This window comes from Ictidomys tridecemlineatus, chromosome 8, assembly GCF_052094955.1.
Source record: "Ictidomys tridecemlineatus isolate mIctTri1 chromosome 8, mIctTri1.hap1, whole genome shotgun sequence".
NCBI classification, from domain to species: Eukaryota; Metazoa; Chordata; class Mammalia; order Rodentia; family Sciuridae; genus Ictidomys; species Ictidomys tridecemlineatus.
This window is the reverse complement of record NC_135484.1, coordinates 128,188,790-128,214,907: the sequence shown is the minus strand read 5'-3', so window position 1 is coordinate 128,214,907 and position 26,118 is coordinate 128,188,790. Positions and strand designations below refer to the sequence as shown.

The 26,118-nt window shown below is 38.8% G+C and overlaps 1 protein-coding gene, 3 non-coding genes and 1 pseudogene across 4 annotated transcripts; 3 read left to right on the top strand and 2 right to left on the bottom strand.

Moving 5' to 3' along the window:
* Positions 1-6,392: 6,392 nt before the first annotated feature.
* Positions 6,393-6,465, bottom strand: Trnaf-gaa (transfer RNA phenylalanine (anticodon GAA)). Its single transcript has one exon. It is a non-coding gene; the product is annotated as a tRNA-Phe (tRNA).
* A 452-nt stretch (positions 6,466-6,917) lies between these two features.
* Positions 6,918-6,989, top strand: Trnae-cuc (transfer RNA glutamic acid (anticodon CUC)). The gene has a single exon. It is a non-coding gene; the product is annotated as a tRNA-Glu (tRNA).
* Positions 6,990-10,045: 3,056 nt separating this feature from the next.
* On the top strand, positions 10,046-10,127 carry Trnal-aag (transfer RNA leucine (anticodon AAG)). The gene has a single exon. It is a non-coding gene; the product is annotated as a tRNA-Leu (tRNA).
* Positions 10,128-16,973: 6,846 nt separating this feature from the next.
* Positions 16,974-17,844, bottom strand: LOC101971108 (RAD9, HUS1, RAD1-interacting nuclear orphan protein 1 pseudogene; annotated as a pseudogene).
* A 4,797-nt stretch (positions 17,845-22,641) lies between these two features.
* Positions 22,642-24,758, top strand: LOC101966793 (cell division cycle-associated protein 4). The gene has a single exon (XM_005341918.5). It carries the CDS (start codon positions 22,710-22,712, stop codon positions 23,433-23,435), a length of 726 nt encoding a protein of 241 aa, XP_005341975.2. The 5' UTR covers positions 22,642-22,709; the 3' UTR covers positions 23,436-24,758.
* Positions 24,759-26,118: the final 1,360 nt, after the last annotated feature.

Here is a 26,118-nt window from a genome sequence, read left to right as displayed (position 1 = left end):
AGATCGCTCTGGTTTAGCACTCAAATTCCCACCTTCTAGGGTATCTATCCCTGGAATTTGAAAAGTCTACGTTTTCAGTTTTCAGCATAAAGGTAGAAAAAAATCTTGTGATAATTGGTCTCTCCCTACCCTGACCCAGGGAAAGCAACACTGACTTTTAATATAAAATGGGTATGGTTTAGCTTATCTGTCCTCCGTTAGTTGTTGCCTTTGTTTTTCCCGTGGTCACAATAATGGGACATTCAGTGTTGCATTACTCCCTGTCATGTGACTTAAATGTGAGACTTCAGTGTTTGTACTAGTAAGAGTGAGCAGTTAGGGTTCATCTATACCTGTGTCTGTGGATAAACTATTGTGCTAGCTTCTATCAAGATGGTGCTGGTTTAATTTCCGACAGATCCACATTCTGTAAGAGTTTCATAAAATGAAAATTAGAACAATTATCATGTAAATGCCAGCATGACCAACACATCTTTGAAAAAGTCTAAATGATTGTCTTATTTTAATAATAAATGGAAGGACACATACAACTGGACTTGTGGAATAGATCACCCAAACAGAGCATACTGCACAATATGCAAGAAAGAGTATGGATGTGAAAATGCATAGGGAGAGTAAAATTCACAGGATGAGACAGACAGGCAAGAACTTTGGAATTAACCAAAGGTTTCTTCATCTTTCAAAATAATCAATGCTCAATTGAAAATGGCATTGGTTAACACACAAGGAAAGAATATACTTCTTCTTCTTTTTTTTTTAATGGTTTCTTTATACTCATTTTGTGATTCAGAAGTTTCAAGCCATAGGTGAAAAGAAAATTTTAACAACCATTTGTTGATCCCTTACAGTGCACAGCTGATTATGTCAGATGACCTTGCTCTCTACAACATATCAATTGATGTAAAATTAGGCCAACAACAAGAACAAAATGTTTCTCCTAGTTCTCACTTTGATTTAGAACATGGCCTTGAAAATTATCTTCTTGATTTGTATGAACATTTAATGAAATAACAGAAAACAATGGATATCTTGGTCAAATACAAGCTCATCTATTTGAGTATTTGGCAGACAGTGCAAATGCAAATTTTGGCAAATTCCATTTAGACAAGACACTTCTTACCAAAGAAGATGAAAAGATTGACATGCTAAATGTCCTGTACACAATATTGCTAAAAATAATTTTTATATGCTAACTTATGATATTGAGACTTTCCAGATTTATTGAGGTGTAGAATCACTTTTTAATTTTTTTTTAGTTTTAGCTTTTTCAAAATATGCAGAGGAACTTAAAGAGATGTTTGACCCTATGGAAATTGAAGAAGATAGTCTCTATAAACATGTGTCTGCAACATGGCTATCATTGTTTCCAGTCATAACAAAAATGTTAAACTACTGGCCTGCTGTAAAATCATATTTTCAATGTGTGTGGCAAGAGAAATGTCCTCTTCTGATATGGAAACACTTTGAGGGTGAGAATAGAAAGGACTATAGTAAATCTTAAATTTATACTTTCATGTTTGATGTCAAAGAACAAAATTTCCAAAAATTTAGTTTAAAAATTGAATTGTCTTCCTGAATTGACAAATTGGTGGCATCCCATCTATGAAACAGAATGGTGCTCCAAAGAATTAATCAGGAGGTAGACTTCACAGGCATAGAAAGCTGAAAAAAGTAGAAACAAGGAATAAAAAGTGCATTAGTCATTTCAATTTTTATGTTAAAGCAGAGAACATTCCTTATTATGCTAGCTTAGGTAGACTGGTCATCTTTCTATTGTTGCTACAAATTTCCAATGTTTTGTTCATTTGTTTGCTTGCTTGTTTAACTGGATCTTTGTAAAGCTGAGTTTGATTACTTAGCGCAAGTGACTCCAGTATAATTTGGTCTGGTCTGTTGGGGCAGGAATTAGCTTATTTACAAATACTCACTTCCCATAAATTTTATTTAGTAGTATATGTCATATAGATTGTGACAAAAACACACATTGGAGGAAAAAAAAAAGATTTTTTTTTCTTTTTTGAAATAAGGCTGTTTCAGAATAACAAAAACAAAACAAACTAAGAAACAAACAAACAAACAAACAAACAAAAAAACAGGGCAGACTGGTTAAACAAGACATATTTATTCGGAATCCAGGTTTTATTTTACAAGTTCAAATCTGTGCTTTAAAACTACAGTCCCTAAGAAAGAGTGGTTTAACTTATGATGACATTCAATACTCAATGTTCTCTGTAGTATTTAAATATTATAGGGCATTTTAGACATGAGAGTAATATGATGAGAACCTAGTTGTTAAACAGCTGGTCTACCAAAAGTGAATTTGTAGATACAAAGTGCATGTATATTTTGGAGGAGTCTAAAAACCTGAACTTGCTGGTAAACAAAATCCTGAATATTTAATGCTTAAACATTTTTTTTTGAGAAGATATTTAGCTTGATTTTATCATACAAGGAATCTTGAGTTTTATGGGCTTGATAAGAGCAGAACTGCAAGTCAGAATGAATTTTACCTTTTCAGCTTTAACACTACATTTAAAAAAAAAAAAAAAGGCCTGGTCTAATTTTGCAAGCAGTTTACAGTAATGATATTGGAAAAAAGGAAACAGGAAGGAAGGGTAAAGATATCCTACTGAATCATGTACCTCTAAAATATGTATCTGTTTTTTTTCTTTTTTTTTTTCTTAAGTGACATATGAACACAATATCTTTATTTCGTTGATTTATATTTATGTGGTCTGAGGATTGAACCCAGTGCCTCACACATGTGAGAGGCAAGGGCTCTGCCCCTGAGCCACAACCCCAGGTGTTTTTTTTTTTTTTTTTTTAACTAAATATAGGTAACATGTGCATAAGTAGCATTATTGCATTTATGTTCTTTTGCATTGTTATTGTATTCAACATTCTTCTTTGTATTTGTTTTTCGTACATATTTTAAGGGTTTTCTTATGTATCTTGAGGGTCCAAAAAAGAGAGAGAGAGAGAAGGGGTGGGGGTTGGAAGGAAAATCAGAATTTTGGGGTCCCACTGTAAAACTAACAGCGTTACAGACTGAATTTTAACGAGATCTTCAGGTGATTTCCTGTACACAATGAATTTTAGAAGCAAGCTCAACACGCCCCCTTATTAAATTTACTGCCTTTTCTCCTCCCTTCCCCCCCCCCCGCAAAGATTCCGAGGACAATATTCATTAATTCATTCTCATTTCTGCCAGTGGTTTCTGCATCTCTTCAGCCGGGCCCAGCTTGCAGCCGAAGTCTCCAGGATCTTTGTGCAGCCTCATTCCCCGCCGGGCGCGGTGGCGCGCGCCTGTAATCCCAGTTTCCCGGGAGGCTGAGGTCGGTGGATCGTGGGTGCCCGGGGGTTCGGGGCTGCAGCGCTTTGTGGAGCGGGCGTCCGCACCGGACCCGGCACCAACATGGTGCTCCCGGGGGAGCCCAGAGGCACCAGGTTGTCTAAGGAGGGGGGACCCGGCCCAGGCCGGACACGGAGCAGGTCAAACTCCCCGTGTTGGGCGGCGGTGGGACCGCGCCTGTGAGCAATGCCTGCAATTCCGCCCGGGACATCCCACGAGACCCGGTCTCTTTTCTTCTTCTATTTCTTGTTTCAATTTTTCTTTTTAAAAATCTCTAAAGTATTAGATGCATTCTAGATAGGGAAGAGGGGTGGGAGGGAAAGGGGGGGGATTAGCAAGGATGGTGGAATGTGATGGACATCATTATACAAAGTACATATATGAAGACTTGAATTGGGTGTCAACATACTTTATATACAGAGATATGAAAAATTGTGGCATATATGTGTAATAAGAATTGTAATGCAAAAAAAGTACATGTATAAAGTCATAAATTGGCATGAACATACCTTATATACAGAGATATGAAAAATTGTGCTCTATATGTGTAATAAGAATTGTAATGCATTCCACTGCTGTCGTGTATTTACAAAAAATAAAATAAATAAAAGATAAAAAAATGAAATAAAATAAAGATAAAAATCCCCAAAGTGATGTTTGCATACGCAGGGCCACGTGACTTCATGATTAAGGACGTGTGGGTACTACTCTAATTAGGCTCCATCTCCAGATTTTGCATGTACTACATCTATCAGAATGGTTAAAATAAAAATAGTTTCAATACTAAATACTGATGAGGCTGAATACATTTTGGTGGAAATATGAAATGGTGTTATCTACTCTAGGAAACCAGGGGAAGTTTCTTAAAAAAATTAAACATGCAAGTACCATACCACCCAATAACTGCATTTCTGGGCGTTTATTCTGGAGAAATGAAAATTTATGTTTACACAAAGCCTGTACACAAATGTTTATGGAAGCATTATTCATGATAGTAAAAAACTGAAAACAACCCAAATGTCCTTCAGTGAAACTGTAAATTCATACTGTAAAATGCTACTAAACAATAAAAAAGGAATGAAACATTAATGACTCAATAACCTGCATGAATCTCGGAGAACAAGGGTGAATGAAACAACAACAACAATCTCAATAGGTTATATGTATATGCTCTAGTTTGGGAGTATTTTGTCACTCAAAAGTTCATGTGTTGGAAGATTGGTCTCTAGTGTGATAATGTTGGGAGGTGGTTCAACCTCTAAGAGTGGAGCCTAATCATGAACTGAAATTGATTTCCATATTTGAGTTTGTCGGTATGAACTCAACTAGTTTGTGTAACTATAAAGCTCTAATTAAAAAATTGCACACATACACACACACACACACACAAAAAAAAATGGAGCCTAAGCAAAGTAATTAGGTCATTGGAGGCCTGCTCTGACAAGAGATTGTTACTTCTCATGGGACCTGGGTTATCCAGTGATGTTTTATAGAAGAATCAGATTGGCCCCTGATCTTGCAAGGTCTCTGACTTCCTGTCTCCTCAAGTAAGATTTCCCTCATCATGTTCTCTTTATGATGTCATCTGTCATGATGTGATCTAGCCAAGGAGACCCTCACCAGAGGTAGAACAAGATGGGGATGGCCAATCTAGGATTTTTAGATTGCAGAACTGTGAGCTAAATAAACTTATTTTATGATAAGGGATCTTAGCCTCTGGTGTTTCATTATAGCAATGGAAAATTAACAAATATGATATGAGTGTATTTACATAACATTCTTAAATGGCAAAATTATCAAAATAAAAAAAGATTAGTGGTTGTCAAAGATGTAGGCCTCATGAGGCAGGAGAGAAATGAATGTGGCTGTAAAAGAGCAACAGGAGGGATTTTTGTGATGATGCTAATGTTCTATACCTTGACTTTATCAATATTAAGATGCAAATGTTCTGTATCTTGCCTTTATCAATATCAATATCCTGATAGTGATATTGTTCTATAGTTTTGCAAGGTGTTACCATGGGGAGCAACTAGGTGGAAGGAACATGTTATGTCTCTGTATTATTTCTCATAACAGCATGCAAATTTATAGTTATCTTAAAAATTTTAAATTTAATTTAAAAAATGAAAGTGAGGACCCTGAGAAGCAATCATTTCTAAAAAGTCCTAGAAAGGAATGGGGGAACTGAAATGGAGTCCAAGAAAATATGAAGATAAATGAGAGAGAAGAGATTAATCTCAAGGTCTAAATTGCTTCATGAAGGAATGGTTGTCAATAGGTTTGCCTTCTGTGCAAATTAAGTGTAAGGAAAATGAGCAAACAAACAAAAAGCCCATACATTTGAAAGTAGGAAGTTGGTGGTAATGATCTCCTAGGAATGAGAGACAGACCTCAGCTAAAGCAATTGATAAGGCAAGAAGTGGATTCAAACACTGTTCTTGGAATAAGTTTGGAGGGTGGATGGAAGGAAAGCGTGTAGAGAGGATACATGAGGCAAGACCCGAGAGCCTGTGTTTCGTTTTTGTTTAAAGACAAAGATTTAGCCATTCTGTAGTTTGAAGTGAGACAGGTAAGGTCAAGAGAGATCAAATGTAATTAATATTCCTCATGTTAAACTTCTCTCTTCCATATCTCTTTGGATTACCGGTGCCTTTGTGTTAGAAGCTGTCAGAATAAACTTAAAAGGGGAGAAAATGTTTGTCAAGTTCTTTGGAGCATCTGAAATTGGCTTATAGATGTTGAGATAACTCCATGGAAATAAAGAAGACGTAGAATTGGTGCAAAAAGAATGTAGAATAAGTGAATCAGAGCTCAAATCAAGAAAATACAATAAACATAAAGATGGACCAATGCATTTCCTTTAGCACATTTGTCACGTTTCTTCCTATCTAGTAAGGTGTAGAAGCCTACGCCTTAGCTTCTCCTATTGAATCATTTTAAGAAGAATTTTGCCCTTTACTTTGGTTCAAGGGAGTATTCCTATATTTGTGGGAAGGTCAATATTCAATTATAATGTTTAAGGAAAAGCAATGGGCGGTTTTGCCGAAACCCGGGATCGAACCAGGGACCTTTAGATCTTCAGTCTAACGCTCTCCCAACTGAGCTATTTCGGCTCCGCCCACAAAGCTTCAAAATAAAATATAATAACTTTAATCACTATGTCTTTGCTAACAGAAATATGTTTAAGAAGCACCATGACAGACATTCTGAGGGAGCCTAAGATAAATTTAAAAACGGGTTCTGTTTTGGAACGGCTGTTTTGCGAGGAGACAATTTCAAAGTATTGTCATAAGAACTGCTGTAGAGATAGTTAAATGCTACAATTTATTCCCGGCTCAATGCACGCATCAAAGTGCAGGAAGCCTAACTGTTGAGCTATATGCCTTCTGAATTAAGTCTTCGGTGGTGCCACACTTTTGCGCAGTCCAGATTTTATCGGTTGTTGTGGGATTTGAAATTAGTGAGAAGGAAAAATTGTTCTAGTTCCCTGGGGAAAAAAACCCCAGAACTGTGCATGTGTAGCGTTCTCTCTTCACATAAGAATTTTGGGAGAGCACCACCACCTTCCCTGGTGGTCTAGTGGTTAGGATTCGGCGCTCTCACCGCCGCGGCCCGGGTTCGATTCCCGGTCAGGGAAGTCTGATGCTTTTTCTTCTCACTCAAGATAAAGAAGAAATATCTCATGACAGTAAACATTACCTTGTATGTTAACCATACGTTATCCTTTTATGCATTTTCTGCCTGGAAACACTGTTTAGGTGTCACATTTCAAAATGTCAAAAATCAATGATTTTAAAACTTTTGTTAACTATACTTTTTTTTTTTTTTTAAACTAGTTCAACTGAGTGGCTTACTGAGAAATTTCGGAGATAATTGAATTAACTGGAGAAATTGAGATTAACGTAATATGTAGAAAAGACAGTATGGAGACAAGAGAGAATAAATGGGAAGTCATTCCTCTGAGGTTTGATTTAGAACTTGCTATATATACTACTGATGGCACCAAGTTTAAAGCTGGAATTCCTCTACGTGTATGGCAATTGTTGACAAGGTCTCCTCCATGTACATAAGTGGGTCTTAGACATTTTCCCGGGTTGTTCGACCCAGGGGAGTTGATTTTAAATTTTAAAGAGAGGACCTATCAGAGTTCTTTGTTCAATTCCCAAGACTCTGTGAGTGGTTCTAAATCTCATGTTTTAACCAACAAGCCAAAGAAGTTGGGCTGAATCTGTCGGACGTTTGACCGAAACAGGGTCAGCCAGAGGGAGACCGACCTTGTATCCTGGAGAGCACACACTCAGTGGGTAGAGGTGGTACTAAGATTCTCTCCAGGGACCAGGAAGAGGGATACTTACATCTCAATTAACTTGTTCAGGTTCGGTGTGCCGCCTGCCTTTAGTCTTTCCTGGGGTGAGCTCTTGGGCTCCAGGTTTCTCCCACTCTTGGTGTCAAAGATCCAGAAACGCTCAGCCAGCCGCAGCTCCCAGGCGCCCCCTACCGCCCACCGCCTATAAGAGGGGTCGGTGGAAATTGTGGGAGAAGTCTTCCGTTCCCTTCTTTTTTTCCCACGTCTTTTCATCCTTAGCTCATCCAGGAATGAAGTTTTTCCTCCCTCCAGGAGGAGCCTGGAGGAGGGGAAGAAGAGTTCCAAGGGTTCTCTGGTTGCAGGTCCAATCTGGCCCTGCCCGCGGCACCCCAAAGTGTTTTTCTTTAATTAGGTTTCTAGGTACTCTTGTTTTCATTCCCTACCCCACTCCTCAATGCATTCGTAAATTCCTCCATGTAGACCTTTCCAGATCTACACTAATTTGACTCTCTGAGGTATGTGACCCCAGCTTTCTCAATCACGACACGTGAAATTACATAATCAGTATTACCTGTTAGTTCTGTGGGTCCTCTAACTGAAATAAAACCAGCAAAAAAGGCATCTTGTAGGTGTCAGTGTTTTTCCTGAATACCCAATATCCAGGCAAATGAAATGAGCCAATGGATTCCTGATGCCCACTGGTTTATATAATTTTTCCTCAAATCATTTTATGTTTTTCTCCTTTTAGTTTATCATGCAAAAAATGCAAACACTCAGACAGAAAATGAGGGCCTGGATTGATGCCTTTGATGGAGCAAGATGATGAAGAATTGAATCAATTAACACCTAGATGGAGGGTACTCTTGCTCTGTGTTCCTGAAGGTTAAAGTTGTCAAGGTGGTCAATCTCCCTTAAGTTATGGTCAACTTGCCCTTAAAGATCTAAAAGTGGTAAAAGAGTACATAGTGATGAGCATAATAGTGGCAAGGAGGCTACAGTTGTTGTAAGGGAGGAACACAGAGATAGAAGAATTCATGTAGAAAGCTCAGATTTACACACCAGGTGAGAAAAGAGGCTTTGGCTTGCTTGGAATATATAGAAGGACAGAGGAAAGTGAGACTTTAGGGAGGAAGAAGAATAGGGGTTAACTATGTTGCTTCTGCTTTCTTGGGAATCCTTTTTCTTAGTAATTATCTCAGTTTCTCTAGGATATAGATCTGATAATTTCTAAAAGTTGTGTAACTACAGATGTGAGATATTACTGAATCAGAAAACTTTTGAGTTTTTAAGGAGATCTGTATCTCATAAAGCAGTGAGATATTTCTAGATGCTGAACTTAAAAAGACTATACCAAGGTGGCCACAAGCCAAGGTATGCCAGTTACCAACAGAAGCTGAAGAGGCAAGAATGATGATTTTTCTCCTCCAGTCTCCTCAGGGAGCTGGACTCTGCCTATGCCTTGATTTTAGTTGGAGGTACGGATTGGATTTCTGGCCTCCAGAACTGTGAGAGAACAACTTACTGTTGTTCTAAGGCACACAGTTTGTGGTAGTTTTTACAGTCACTTTGGGAGACAAATACTGAGGCACCATGCAGTAAATTCCAGATGAGCAATTCTTGAGTATAGTTCTCATTGAGATCTTGGATAAAAATCCAAGTTCTTTGGATCTTAGTTCAAATCCCACAGCCTCTGGATCTTGGTTCCAATCCCACAGCTGCCAAGGTTTTTTCCCTCCTTCTGCCCAATATTGGCTTTCTTGGAGATAAATGGAAAAACAAACAGAAAATTCAACGTTGCTTAACTTCCTTTATTGAGATTTTATTTGTCATAATTCGCATAATGTGTTTTTATTTTAGAACTTCCTTGACAGAGTCAAAACTTTTGGGTTGAGAGTCACCCATGCCATCTACATTAAGAAGAGAAACACGGGGTCGACTTTGTCGAAGTATTGCTTTATGGCGGCAACCTCTTATCATTTCCAAATGAACCACCCTACGCCTTTTGCCTTGGGGTATTTAAGTGGAGACCACGCGCCGCTAGATCTTTGCCTCTCAAGTGTTCCCTTTTATTTCTTAGCGTTCTCCGGGACAAACCCACTACCAGCCTCTGCAGAGTCTAAGTTCTAGTCCGACGTCACCTTTCATTGCTACAAGCAATCCATAGTGTTTCTTGGATGCTTACGTTAGTGACAAAGGCGTGAGCATCTTGGATCTGCTGGTTTCCTCTTGCACTACTCCCAGCTGTGTAGAAGCAAAGCATGGTCGGGCAGGTAGGTGGCTGAAGGCCAGTTTCTCTGTTGATATTGGAAGCAACACCTAAGAAAGGGGCACAGAGAAAAGACCTAATTTTGCAATAGGAAAATTAGAAAAGGAACACATATATCAATGGTAGCGTGGCCGAGCGGTCTAAGGCGCTGGATTAAGGCTCCAGTCTCTTCGGGGGCGTGGGTTCGAATCCCACCGCTGCCAACGCTTTTTCTCTTTCCTATTTATTAAAGGTATGGATAAACAAAAAACACTCTTTCCCGCCAGATTATGCAAGGGCCACTCATGATGTCCACAGAACCATCTTCTTCCGTTTCCGAGAAGCCAATGTAATTTAGGTGCTGTGGGATATAATTAATGAGTGACTATGGGATGTGTATCTAGCTCGATGCATGAGACCTATCAATTATGAATGAACATCAGGTACTTTACAACCTGATCCCCAAGTTTCATTTGATTGTGGATTAGGAGAATCCCACCAAAAAAAAAAAAAAAAAAGGACAATGATCACTCTTCTAGAAAGAGAAGATACATTGAAAGAGGATTCCAAGCTACTAGACTTCCAGTGACTTGGGGAGATACAAAATCATTCACAATATCACCAATAGCTAGCTGTTGGCTCAAATAGGGTTAAAATGTACTCCAGAAAACTTAGTTACTGCTTTGATTGTTAAACTCACACAAAACTGTAAACACTTTGGTCTTAAAAATAATGTTGTTCTATTGTTATACCCCAGCTATGGAAATTCAGTACAAACTCCTTAACTTCTAAAACCCATTATAATATCTGGGGGGTTTGCTTCACTGAAATTGTTATATACTTACAAAAATATCTCATGCTACCCATTGTTGTCTTAACAGGCTAACTGTATTCTTACCATCCCTACAAGATTTAATAAGCCATCACCCTGCATAATGTATTCATAAAAGGGCTAATTCTCTTGATAAAAACTGTGATGATTCAGTGAGCCTTCTCTCTAAGGCAAAATTTGACGCTTTTACATTTTCCTTAGTGGGTATACCTGGACTACCTGTTGGGGCTGACAGAACCATTATAAAACTGAACTGTGCTATGGTAAATAATATAAATCATACCTCTATGGCAATTAATATGCTTCATGAAGAACCAAAACAACATTGTCAAACCATACTTGACCATTGGGCTACAATTGATTATTTGCTATTATTACATCATAAAGGATGTTCAGGAGTTTAATAATGTGTTGCTTTAACTTAAGTGATAACAATAATTCTATTTTAAGGAGTTACATTACTTTAATGATGTCATTGATAAGGTCCGACAAGATGATGGAGGTTTAGACTTACTGGATTGCCTAACTTCATGGTTACCCAACTTAGGTCAAACAATTATTCATAGGTGGATATTTACTAATACTGAGATTGTTATGTTGTGCTTGCTGTTGTCAATGCCTACCCTATTTTTTGCTTCCACCAGCATTAAGAACAAAACAAATATTATTCATTGAAAGGCCTTAAAAAAAGGGCTTTGTGTTTGGGATTGGGGTCCCTGATAACTTCATTGCTGTGGCATGCTAAGGGCTATAATTTCTGTGTAAAGGCATAGGATGCCCAGTTGCTATGGTAATGCCCTCCATGCTAGAGTCTTATCAGTTTCGACCTTAATCTTAGGCACATAACTCCTGGGAATAAAAGAACTTGCTTGTTTGATAACTACAATGATTAACAAAGCCCCAGAGCTCCTGGAGCTGCTCGCCTAACAGTAACTTTGGACAATGGCCCTTCTTGAGAACTGCACAAATCTCCTAACATTACATATTGTAACTTTTAAAATGTAACTGCAGTATAAGCAACATTGCTGATACTCTAAATAATATGGTTATGGTACTAATGACCTAATATAACCTATTGGTATAAATAAACATGGCCGGTTGGACAAAGAGGCACTCTGCCACCTTCCCTGTTTCTACACCTTGTCTGTGACTCTGCCTCCTCTTTATTATTATTCTTTACACCAGGCAACTCTTCTCCTGTGACTTCTGGGTATGTCGTCTGCTCTGAGGAGTTTCTCTGCATACATCGTGAGTCCTCATTCTCCAGGGCTTAGCTTGGAAATTGTTTCATGTTGGAAGCCTTCCCTGATCTTGTCCTCTTCCTCTATCAGTTCCAGATTTACAATTAGGTAGGATAAAGAGAGGAAGGGAACAGCACAGAGGGACCCTGTTTTTATGGGATTTAGAGTTTTGCAGGGTTTTCATGGGGTTCACAAGAATTAGATAATTTCTTGTCCAAATACGGTGTAATCTGTACTTTAAAAAAGAGATAGCTTTCTACGTGTAGGCTTTGAGTGATGTTCCACATTTAAGAGAATGAAGAGGTTAGAGAATAATGCCTTTAATGATATCATTGATAAGGTGATGATGGAGGTTTATACTTATTGGATTGGCTAACTTCTTGGTTACTCAACTTTACTTAGATCAAACAATTATTCATGGGTGGGGTTTACTAATATTGAGATTTTTATGTTGTGCTTGCTGTTATCAATGCCTACCCTATTTTAATAATACTAACCTTCTATCTATTATTGACATTGTAGTTATCAATAAGAGATGGAAGGTTAATCACCAAATGATTCCCAGTGATTACTGTTGAGAGTCAATTTTCCAGGGGTCTCTCTGTTTCTGCATGTACTATGAATGAGTCTCTACTGTTTTTACTCATCAACAACCAATTTTCTGATTCTCCATGCACACCAAGTGGGTATTCAACAATTCCATTCAATTCTGACACTCCTGGGAGTTAGTGCAGGCCCTACAGGTTAAAGGCTGTCCTCTACTTCAGACACCAGTGGTTAAGTCTCAGTTCCTATCTTGTACTTCTGACTAACTGGTTATAAATTGGGGTTACCCATGACTCCCTCTTTAGGTTTGATAACTTGCTGGGACAGACTTCAGAACTCAGGAACACACTTTTTATGTTATTTATCAGTCTATTATAATGGATTCAACTCAGGAAAAGCCAAGAGGAAGAGATGCCAAAGTGTGTGTAGATACTCAAGAGATTCCATGCCCTCTCTGAGTGAGGCGTTTTCCCAGAACCTCAATCTCTTCATCAACCTGGAAACTCTTTGAACCCTGTCATTTAGTGATTATGAAGGCTTCATCACCATAGCCATTGATGGACTATTAAGTTTAGTTCCTCTTATTCCCTGGGGAGGTGAGCATTAGGAGTGAGAGTTCCATACTTCTAACCAAGATTTGATCTTTCTGGTAATTGTTAAAGTCTGTAAACAAGTCAAAATAACACCTGGTATTTTGCCAGGGGAATGTTAGAGTTCGTAAACAAGTCTGGATGGTGACTGAGACAACAAACTGTAATCTACAACAAATTGTAACTCAATATCTTAGCAAACGGTGTCATTGCTGGTATAATTTTTCCAAGGGCTTCTTGCACGGAGCCATCAATTGGCTTGGTATTGTTACATTTTGTATCCTCCCTTTCTGTTTGTAGCAGGTTATTTATGGTGTTTGTGTAAAAACCACTATGGTCATTATTTAAATTAAACAAAAGGGGGATATGTTAAGGTCTGCAAACAAGTCATAATAACACCTGGTATTTTGCCAGGGGAATGTTAGAGTTCGTAAACAAGTCTGGATGGTGCCTCGCAAAATGCCAGAGGGAGTGGTTTGAGAAATAACAGAAGCCAGCCATTAAGTGTGGAGATTCCTTATTGGTTGACTGATGTATCTAGTTTATGCTAATTAAGATAAGCTGTGCAAAATGTATAAGTAGCTCTGTTGTCCTACAATAAACGGCTCCTATTCCTGCTGTATCAATCTACAAGAGTTGTTCGTCCCCCCCCTAATCAGCCCTTGAAGTTATCTAGAGGTCCACTGAGCATCATCTCATTAGAACAAAAGAGGCTCCTATCACTTAGGAAATTCAGCATGATGGAGAATTCTAGGGGAGAGTTCTCCAAAGAAAAATCACAATAATTTACACACTTAACGATTTAGAAAGGAGCATTTAGGAATTTCACAGTTCTTTTGGAGAATTAGAGAGTAATATGCAATAGTGATATAAAGCTAATAAGATGAAATACAAGGCAATTAATGAATCCAACATAATCCAACACACACACACACACACACACACACACATATAGAGTAGTATATGTTTTAGTATAAAAAATACATTGCATTGAAAGGATGGAAGATAGCTTGGGGTCAGGAACTGGAGACAAGATACCACAGATTGATTAACTACCATTTTTTTGAACTATATTTCAAAGAAATTTTTAAAGAACAACCTTTGAAAACAGAGATAGCATCTCATCTGAAGGGAAAACTAGGCATGCTCGCTCAGTTCCTTAACTTCAGAATTTCTGTCTTGAACTGCTATTTATTCTGCATGCAGACACCTACATGGGCCCATCTGATTAACTCTGTGGGAACTGCTTCTTAAGGAATCTGTTAAAAGGCTGATAAATTTTGATCCTATCATTGCTGGATCTCTGACTCAGGAATCTTTTGTGTTTTACCAGAAACCATGAAACAGTGTTTGTCTATTTTGAAATAAGTATAGTAAAATATCATATTGTCCATAGTTCTTGATAGTTACATGTTAATAGGTAGAGAAAAGGAGACAAAGAGTACTGTTTACATTTTACTCTGATATTTAGATTATTATCACATGTGTACGTTGCCATTCAAATTTAAGAATTGCAATGCTCTGAAAGGATAGATGTAGGGTGCTTCGAGCACACAGTAGGCCTCAGCTAAAATAATATATTTTGTTAGGAACCGTCCATAGGTTGCATGTGGGTCACCATGCATGGAAGCCTAGTGGATGGAGATATCTGGTGTCTGGGGATGACCAGCGAACACTTTCTCTGGTCAATTGCTGAGGTACAATGTGAATCTCTCTCTCTTTTTTTTTATTGGTTGTTCAAAACATTACAAAGCACTTGACATATCATATTTCATACATTAGGTTCAAGTGGGTTATGAATTCCCATTTTTACCCCAAATACAGATGACAATGTGAATCTCTATCCCACTCTGCTGTGGCCCACAGAGCATGTGAGATAGGTATGACCTGCCAAGATGTCAATCAACCTGCTTACTGCAATATTTTATTAACTAAGACCCTGCCCTTGAAACCTTATTCCTGCCTTAGATGTATCCCCTTTAATAAACCACAGGAGCCATTCTTTCTTTGTTTAGTTCCAGAGCCCATGTGGATTAGATCTATCAGGGGCTTCACCTTTTGTAAATTTATTTCTGAGTATTTGTGTTTGGTTATTCACTGATTATTTGAGACTTTAAGTTTTAGAGTGGCTTTAGATTCCCCTGAGCAGGAAAAAGAACCCCCCAATGAGATGCTTGCCATCGACCCAGACAATATTTCTATTGATATTTCTTTGTTTATGTTTCTAGACACTTTTTTTTCCCTATTTTGCAATTTGAGAATTGTCTTCTGGTACTACTACTTCCATATTCCACACTTTCAATACAATGTATTTTTTTCATACTAAAACATAAACTATATGTATTCATATATACGTATATGTATTCATATATATAACAAATTGGATTACGTTTGATTCATTAATTGCCTTGTATTTCATCTTATTAGTTTTATTTCACTATTACATACTAACTACTCCCTAATTCTCCAAAAGAACTGTGAAATTCCTAAATGCTCCTTTCTAAATGGTCAGGTATACAAGTTATTGTGATTTTTCTCTGGAGAACTTTCCCCCCAAATTCTCCATCATGCTGAGGTCTAGACTGGTTCCTGGGTATCTAGAATCAGGGGTTTACTTTGCCTCCTTCTTAAGGTCTACTGTAAAGTTTATATAAACCACAGGAAGCATTCTTTTTTTGTCTAGTTCTAGAGCCCGTGTGGACTAGATCTATCAGGAGCTTCATCTTTTGTAAATTTATTTCTGAATTTGTGTTTTGTTATTCATTAATTATTTGAGACTTTAAGTTTTAGGGTGGCTTAGATTTGGGTGAGTTTTATGATAAAATATAATTGTGATGTAATTTTTGAGAACTTTCATGATTAAAAATGTTTACTGATTATTCATACTTTATTATTCATTTAGTTAGATTCACAAACCTAAGTTGAAAATAATTTCTATTGCAATGTCAAAGGCATTGTCTATTAACATCAGTGCTTTTTTTTTTTTTTTTTGGTGGTTGTAGGCAAGTACTCTACCAGTAAGCTATACCTCCAGTCCTTAAGTGCTATTTTTTATTACTATGATTCTGTACTCTATTTTCTTTTCCTTTGTATTTGATTTTTTTAGTTTTTTTTTCCTGACTGAAAACTTTGGGTTTTTGTTTTATTCCACAGTATTCTGTAATTTTTCATTGATGTATTTTCATTGACTCCCTCATCCCATTGTATTCACTAAAACAGGGCTTGCTCCATTTTATTTTGCTTTTTCAAATGAGTCCAAGTTGGAGAGGTGACACTCAACCATAAAAAGTCCAAGTTCGCTTTGATTTTTTCCATCCATTAGGTCAAAGAGGATGCTGCCACTGAGCCTCAGAGTTAGTACTCAAAATGTGGGCTGAACTGGGGTTATAGTTGCTCAGTGGTAGAGTGCTGACCTAGCATGAAGGAAACAAACAAACAAAAAATCCCAGCACTGAAAACAAAAGTGGAATTGGCTTAAATGAGATAATTAAAGGATTAATTAGCAGTGATTAAAGGAAATGAGACTTTTTGTGCATGGGCAATATTGCCACAATACTAACAGAAGTAAAATTCTCTAAGAACTTTCTGTACCTCTTTATTTATGTACATTTTAAACAGTTACTTCAAGATATTTAAAAATTTTAAACAATACAAGAAAAATATGAACAGTCATGATACTAAATTCAATTATTTATAAAATCTTAAAAGTCAATCTGGGAACTGAATTCCCTTGTGACTCTAGGGCTCTAGTTAAACATTTGTTTTTCCTGTTGATATTATTTCTATTTTATTCTTTCAACTTTATGAAAATTAGCAATTTTTGAGACTGCTGATGAGAGAGGATGATGTTGAGAAATCCAGTCAGCTTTTTACAGGGAACTGGCTTCTGCTCAACTTCCCTCTTTCCCTAAGGTAAACCAACAGGTGCCTTGTCTTCTCCATGTGACTTTTATCCCATACTTCTCCTCAGGGTTGTCTTTAACCAGAATAGGTCCAGGTTCTAGGTGGGTAAGAATACCTATGTGAAGGACACAGCTTTCAAGGCTGTTTTCCCTCTGATCTGGGAAAATGAAGTCCTCCTTCACAGAAGATGACCCTGGGGTCTGGATATTAGACCAAATGAACACATGAGGAGAGCTCTGAAGTGCATGTGCTGAGAGTTCCCCACAACTTTGTGGACTGAGCACTGGAATGAAGAGCTTTCTGGAAATGTCTTCTTCTGATTAATTGTGACACCCTATTGATTATTAAGGGGATCCCCAATATCTCTGAACTGGAAGATAATTGTCATTTCTCAAAGATTAGACATGGAAACTTGCAGGTAGATTTACTGCTTGAATGTCTTGCCTGATCTTGGTGATGATGTTTCCGGTGGGCTGATAACCACCTTTCTACTATTGTGTCAAACTGAGGTGTTACTCAAGAAGTGATGACGCTGTGGACAGTAAGCTTGCTGGGCACCTGTTGAGTGTGGGTGATGGGCCTCTTTGGAGCTCATAGTGATTTTTGGGTCCTCCAGTGGTTGTTGGTGGAATAACAGAGGAGCTTTGTGTTTTTTTTTTTTTTAATTTTTTTTTTTTTGGGGGGGAGGTATCAATAGGTGAATGAAGGGCAGCTGGTAACCACATGATGCTGGTTGCCATGGTTTGTAACCATGCCTGTAGAAAAGAAACAAAAGCTGCCCTGCAAGGCTGTGGCCATTGCTCCTTTCAGTGCCTTCAAGTTTTTTCATTTCTTTTTAAAACATTTTTTATCATAATTTATTTGTTAGTTTAAAAGCTTCGCTCATTGCCTGAGAACTACATGATAGTTGGAATTACAGTTTAACTGGGATCAGTCTTGAAATAGAATTCAGTCTTTTAGAACCTCTGTCTAATACTTAACAAAAGTATTGGCCGTTTCTTTCTAATTTAGCATTCAGTCTGAATGGGACAGCCCATACATCCATATTCTTCTAAATATATAGGTTAAATTAAGATAAATCCAATTTACAAATACTTGTAAGTTGTCTACTGACCAAAGGAGAGATCAACAGCATAAATTGTTGAATTCTTTCCAGACACAGTGTTTTAGTCAGCGTTTGCGGGGCTGTGATAAAAGGACCCAACGAGAACAACTGTAGAAGAGGAAAGGTTTATTGGGGGCTCCCAGTTTCAGAGGTCTCAATTGATAAACAGCAGGCCCCATTCCTGGGGCTTGAGGTGAGGCAGAACATCATGGCAGAGGGGTTGGGCAGATAGAGAGAGGGAGGGAGAGGGTGTGGGGGGGAAGAGAGAGAGAGAGAGAGAGAGAGAGAGAGAGAGAGAGAGAGTTCACTTGCCAAAGGCATGCCCCCAATGCCTCACTTCCTCCAGCCACACTCTACTACCTGCTTTCAACTACCACTCAACTAATCTCACCAGGTGATAAATTCACTGATTGGATTAAAGCTTTTAGGACCTAATCATTTCCCCTCTAAACCCTCTCCCATTGTCTCACATGTGAGCTTTTATGGGACACCTCACATCCAAACCTTAACACACAGGCAGAAGACAAAAGTGGTTCAAAGTCAATTGTGCCAAATAATTAAAGTTATTCCTGATATTTTAAATATTCATCTGTTTTAATAAATTTTCTTCTTTTATTTATTCTTTTTACTTATACATGACAGTAGAAATGTATTTTGACGTACATACGTACATGGACTATAACTTTCCATTTTTGTAGTTGTACATGATGTGGAGTTACACTGGTCATGTACTCATATATGTACTTAGGAAAATTATATCAGATTTATTCTACTCTGTTTTCCATACCCATCCCTCCTCCATTCCCCCCACTCCCGACCTCCAATCTGGTGGAAACCACCCTATTGTGAGTCAGCATCTGTATATCAGAAAGAACATTTGGCCTTTGGTTTTTGGGGATTGGCTTATTTCACTTAACATGATAGTCTTCAGTTTCATTCATTTACCTGCAAATGCCATAATTGCATTCTTCTTTATTCGCTGAGTAATATTCAATTGTGTATATGTACTACTAGAGTTTTTTCACTGTTAATAGATAATAAAATACTTTAATACTTATATGATTTCCCTTCTTTTCTTCTGTTAATGTGGTAAATTACCTTGATTTTTGAATGTTATTAGAATAACTGACTTGTTCAAATTACATCATCTTAAAAAATGTATATATATTACTGAATTCTGTTTGTTAATATTTTAACATTTTTCTCATTATATTCATTAATACTTATGGCCTGTAACTTTAATTTTGTTTTAATTTCCTTGTTGGGGTTTGTTATCAATTTAGGTAGGCTTTATAAATGAGTTTGTTTAAGGTTGAGTTATTTTTTTCTTACATGTTTGGCAGAATTAATTGGTGAAACCACCTGTGCCTGGAGTTTTCTTTCTAGAAATGTATTTTATAGATTCTACTTAAATAATTGATATCAGATCATTCAGATTTTATATTTCTTTCCTAGGTTGATCTTGACCTTGTGATCCTCCTTCCTCCATTTCCTAAGTCTCTGGAATTAGATGTGTGATGATAGCTTTTTTTTTTTTTGTTGTTGTTGTTGTTTAAGAAAAGTCGTTTCGGGGCTAGGGATGTGGCTCAAGCGGTAGCACGCTCGCCTGGCATGCCTGCGGCCCAGGTTCAATCCTCAGCACCACATACAAACGAAGACGTTGTGTCCACCGAAAACTAAAAAATAAGTATTAAAAAAAATTAAAAAAAAAAAAAAAAAAGAAAAGTCATATCACTTATGTTATGGGCCAGGCTATATGGGTAATGACCAAACAGACTCCATTTTACCCTGAGACTCCATATCATGTAAGAAACGCTTCTCCCGTGGGAGAGCCCCACCTCTGTACCCATTAATAGTTACCTGCATAACATACTTGGCAACACAAAATAGTAATTCTTATACAATGTAAAATTATTCTCTTTGCTTTCCATTTTTCTTGGGCAATGTACCTTGTCAGAGATTAATTGTCTAGATGTTGGTAACCATTCACTAACTTGTACTCAACTAGGGTCATTTTGACCCACTTCCCTTCTGCTTGCTTGCTGCTTTGCCAATCTGGAAAGTCTTGTGGGTGTAATGCCAGATTCATTGGAACCCAGTAGACTTCCAGGAGCTGAATCCAATGCAATCACCCAAGAGTCTTTATTGCAAGCTCGAGCCTGGACTCACAACCATTTCTGATGCAGCGGTCCCAGGGAGTGAGTCCCGGTCCTTTGTTCAGTGAGATTTTATAGGTTTTGGGGGAATACTCTATGTGTCACAATATCACACAGCAAATAATTCCCTACCTTGGGAAAATCAAGCAACAACTCTTAACATTGATTAGCACATTCACTGGCGGGAACAAGTTGGGTAGGGGTGATTGGTTAGTACAAGAGGAGGATTCCTTTGAACTGATTGGTTTAAGCCATGAGGGGTGTAGTGCTAAGCTACATGGTTTCCCAACATGTTATCAACCACCATAAACTACTGAGGGGTCATCTGGCATCCCAGATATTTTCCCTGTCTCATGCTGATTGGTGGTTGCTACGGGGATGCTATGGGTCCTCATCTAGCCTAACTGAGTCAGGGACACCTGGTGCCACAGATCTTTCCTGTTATTTGTGTTTTTTTAAATTTTTAAAATTTTTATTGGTTGTTCAACTTTCCTGTTATTTGTAGACAAACAACTCAGCAGGGTGGGTATGTGCTTAGGAGTGCTCTGTGGGTTTTTCCCAGGACAAGGGTCACGACCCCTTCCTTAGAACAGGCTTTGAGGTAGAAGCTGGTTTCTCAAAAATGGAGTCACATCAGTTTCTCATGGGAAGTACCAATGTACCCATTGCATTGTTCTAACTGCCCAATCCAGCTGTATCTGTATCCAGCTGTATCTGTATCCAATCCAATCTGTATCTGCTTGCTTATAGCTACATCAATCCAGATGTAGTTTTTGTCTTTAAGTATCCTAAAATGCTCAGGCTTGGGGCTGTTCCTTGCAGAGACAGCCAACTGGCCAGCTGAATAAAGACTCTTCAATTTAGACAAAACTGGGACTTGATGTGTTTTCTGAGTGACCTGGCCCATGACATTTGGAGGCCCCCAGTGGGATCTACCTTTCTCTCATCTCAGAGATTGCTCAGGACCATCCAGGGAGGTGCAGTGGTGGAGAGATCGCCTTGGAGAAGGTCTCTGAGAGACATTTCTAAGTCCTGGGCCATCCCTCTATCAATTCCCACCCACCTAAAACTACCAAGAGTCATCTGTGTTTCCCCGGAAAAGGTAAGTCTGATCTGTGCAGATCTGTGTCTGAAGAGGCTCGAGGGAAACCTGGACACAGCATTATGTCCCCGGATCCATGTCTAGCAAGACATTGCTTAGTCCTCTGATCTGGTTTTTACTCAGTCCTCTGATCTGATTCTTGTTTTTACTCAGGCCTCTGGTCTGAGTCTGGTTTTATGTCAGTTGAATTTGTCTTTGGTGCCTTACCTGTTGTGTGTTTTATTGTCTGTCTTATGTTTTTGTCTTGTCTTGATTGTTGTTTGTTATTATTTGTCCTCTTTGTGTTTTGTGTTAATTTCTATGTCAGTTTGTTTCTAATATTAAAAAACAGTTAAAAAGGTTTTAACGGTGCTCACTAAAGCTTGCATTAAAATGTAAATGGCTCCAACAGGACTAAAAAAAAAAAATGTCAAAAGTAAAAGCTAAAGGTAAAAGAGGCATTCTAGAGATTGCCTTTATTTAGGAACTGGGCCAGATGGCCAAGGGGGTAGTCCATGTCAGTTCCTATAGAAGGCAGATTAGGACTAAAGTATTTTATAAAATTATTATTTTTAAATTGTATAACAAAAAGCACAATTTTGTCTAGGAAATTTGGCTTTTATCTCTCAGTATTTGCAAGCATGAATAACTCCTAACTATTAACATTGGTCCAAAGATTTTTCAATGTCAGGCTAAAATTTAGTGGACACTATCCAAAAAACCAGAAAAACCAGTTTAGAGTCCTGGGGGGACTCTCCCAGGGAGACCAATGGAGCTGCCTCTTTGGAAAGTTCCTTCAGGGAGGAATAAGGCCCAGTCATTTATCTATGTTCCCTTAACTCTTTTTAGCTTTGATGAACAGGACCACCTCAGGAAGAAGGCCAGGAAGGCTTTTAAAATTCGGTAATTGTTAAATTCACAATTTTGATCTGACATAAGTAGGTTAATATGTTTTTCTGATTATACTCTGCTTGTTCTAAGGCCAATTTACAAGGGTTAACTCTCAATCTAATAGGTTTTTTTAAAAAAACCTACAAGGCTTTTGTTTGTCTGTTTGTTTTGTGTAGGTGCACTGGTGTACTATCTGTCTACATGTATTGCTATGTCTACATATATTTGGTACCAAAAATTGACATATGAGGTCATCAATGAAAATTTAAAAAAATCCAAATACTTTTGGGTCATTTGATTTAAAAAGTTCAGTTTAAAAATTGGATAAATAAATAAAAGTAAAAATGCCTTTAAAGTTACTAATGTAGGCCGCGCAGCAGCGCCATGGCGACCCTTTGTGGGCGCTGAGCGGCTACCGGGCTCCGAGCTGAGCGGCGGCGGGCCTGGCGGCGCAGGGCACAATGTTTGCACGAGGACTGAAGAGGAAATGTGTTGACCAGGAGGAAGACGGGGAGGGTGCCTTGGCTGGCTTTGGCACTGTTCCTGCCTATAGCCTACAGCGACAGTCGCTCCTGGACATGTCCCTGGTCAAGCTCCAACTCTGCCACATGCTGGTAGAGCCCAACCTCTGCCGCTCAGTCCTCATTGCCAACACAGTCCGACAGATCCAGGAGGAGATGAGCCGGGATGGTGCGTGGCGAGGGGCAGCACCCCAGAGTGCAGAACGGGTGCCGCTCGACCGCCTTGTGTCCACGGAGATCCTGTGTCGCACAGCAAGAGGGCCAGAGGCAGGGTGCCCTGCTCCTGACCTGGGAGATGACCCCTTGCAAGGTCCAGTTTCTGAACTTTCCACAGTCAGCTCAGCACAGGTGCCAAGGAACACTCAGAGTAGCCTTTGGGATACAGGCAACCCTCGAGAAAACAGAGGAAGCTTTCAGAAGTCTCTAGATCAGATATTTGAGACCCGGGAGAACAAAAGTCCCAGCGCTGTGGAGGAGTTGTTCTCAGACGTGGACAATTCCTACTATGACCTGGACACTGTGCTGACAGGAATGATGGGTGGCACTAAGCCAGGCCTCTGTGATGGGCTCGAGGGCTTTGCCTCGGCAGCCTCACCTCCCGGCTCCAGCTGCAAGTCCGACCTGGCCGAACTGGACCATGTGGTGGAGATCCTAGTGGAAACCTGAGGCCCCCGGTGGGCCACGGAGAAGGCCACATGTCCCAGAGAGCTTACCTGATATACTGTGGCCCATGTAGAAACGCAGGGCACCAGTCCTGTGCAGAGTTCTCACCACTGCAGCCTGCGTCCTGGCCCTGTGGGGCAGTCTGTTGATTCTGAGAGTGTCCTGGGACAGACTCAATGGCTCCGGCTCTGGCAGCAGAGGCCGGGGCTGGGAGCTGGAGCTTTCTGAAGGCTCCTCAGCCCTGGGCTAGGTGGCATCCTACAGCCCCAGGCCCTCCCTGTGCTGGCTGCACCTCCCGCGGAGATGTCGAGCCACAGACTGCATTCAACCAACCTCATTAAAATCTAGATAGGTGAACTTTTAAAACTCAGTCTTATACGTTTGGGGCAATATTTTGTCTTTTAAGATATATTTTTAAAAATGTTTTATACTCTTAGATTTTTGCAGCTATTTTCTTAAAAGTCTATTTTTTGTATAAACATCATTTGCTGCTACATTAGAAACTTGTATAACCTGAACAATTGCAGTTGTGTATTTCATTGTTTGAAGGTTTAAATGGTCATTTCCCACACTCTGATGCAGCAGCGTAAGTGTTCTGTTTTCTACTTTGGTTGTTCGCAGGACCTTATGTCATGTTCTGTGTTACAACAGAGGATGCTTAAAATGAGAACTACATGCATTAGAACCCTCTTCATTAGACCTGCTCTGAAACTGTGTCTTTTTAGACTTAGTGAAAATAATGGAGGGTTCTATTTATGCCTATTTATATATGTAAATGCCACTGGAGGGGAAGGTTGGGTATTTGTGTGAAATTACAGGCACCATTTGATCTTAAGAGTCTGGTGTCTCAGCTGTGTCTTCCTTGAGGTGGTCACAGAGGGCACCTCCCATCTGTTCCCAGCACAGTCCTAGCAGAGCTGCGTGCCCTTTTTAGAGCATACACATGGGCTGCTGTGTGCCAGGCATGTGTGTTTGGAAAGAGCGTATGCCTGTGTGCTGTTGGTAGAAATGCTTACACCTGCTCTATTAAATTGGTGCTAGAACAGAATTGTAAGGTTAAATTTAAGTCCAGAATGAAAGAACTCTGTAATTCATGTCCTCTCAATCCGAAGGGTCACACAATGAAGGGAGCTGGTGTGGCCCTGTGCCTGGCTGTCACATCTCCAGATCCTTGTTGCCTGCCATACACGGGTTTCCTCGTGCCTCTTCTGACCTCCTATCTCTGAGCCTGACAGGCATGTGGTTTTCCTTTGTGCATATGACCATATTTGTTTGTATCAACATGACAGTGATGGATGTAAACCTCACTTTATTAAAAATATCCAGCACACACACACACACACACAAAAAGTTACTAATGTACAGTTTTGTTTCTAAGAGGTCAAGCAGTTGTTAATAAAATGTTAATGTCTACAAAAAGTCTAATATCCACTGTCTCTAGGATTTTTCTTCAGAAAAAAAATGACTAATGCTGTTCAATGCACTTGTCTGACATCTTGCTATTATTATTTTTTTAAATAAGTAAATTAGATCTGACATGTATGAAATTAATCATGGATGTGTTCGTTAGAGACATCTGATTGGTTTACAAAATTTAAATGTTACCTGTTAAATATAATATCAAGTACTCTTAACTCCTTAAACTCCATAAGGTAAAATACTTAAACACTATTTGTATGTTCATAAATTGGTAAATTAAAAAGGAATTTAAAATTACTTTGTGTTATTACAAAAACAAGGTTACTAAAAGTTAAAAGTCCCAACAGGTATAATTCTATATACAAGAGATCAAGAGGTTTCAACTGCATTTCAATTAGAGTACTATAAATAACAAAGTATTTCATCTTATTAAAATGGATTAATTTATCTAAATTCAGAAATTTATAAGGGTTATTTCAAGGTATAAACAGAAAGAGGGATCAACAGATTAAAAAGTATTAAAAGGTTCTAAATATAAAAATACATTTAGTAAAAGGCAAAAACATTGAAGTAAAAGGCAACAATTTCGCTGATCAGAGGGCAAAGGAAGCTGCCTTAATACCTGTGGTGCCACTCACCCTTTTTCCGGTCAAACCTGATAGAAAGCCACCACACAAGCCTTGTTACTCTGATTCAGATGTGGAACAATTTAGCCTATTAAAGGTCACCCAAAATCCACAAGGGTGGTCCATCCTGCCAGATGGAAAAAGCTTTTTGCCTGAAATTCTGGGACATATTCTCATCCAGCAGCTTCACTGAGGTTCCTACCTGGGGGAAATGAAACTTTTGGAAGTTTTAAAAGAAAGATATTATTTCCCAAAGATGTCCCACTGGGTCCATCAGGTGATCTCCTGATGCACTCCTGTCTCCAAGTAAATTCCAAAAGAACCCCACATAACCAGAATGGTACCCGCTTCCGAGGATCTTTTCCAGGAGAACATTGGAAAATGGACTTTACTGAGGTAAGCCCTGGACCATATGGATACAGGTACCTGCTTGTTTTCATAAACACTTATTCAGGATGGACCGAGGCTTTCCCAACCAGGTCAGAGACAGTCCAAATTACCATTAAAAAGTTCATTTATGACATTATTTCTAGATTTGGAGTACCTTTATCTATAGGATTGGATAATGGTCTGTCCTTCACTGCTAAAGTCACAAAATTGGTTACAAAGGCTCTAGAAATAAATTGGAAACTTCTCTGTGC

What these genes read in the sequence shown, in the direction of transcription:
- LOC101966793 (XM_005341918.5), top strand. Translation starts at nt 22,710, where the DNA reads ATGTTTGCACGAGGACTGAAGAGGAAATGTGTTGACCAGGAGGAAGAC.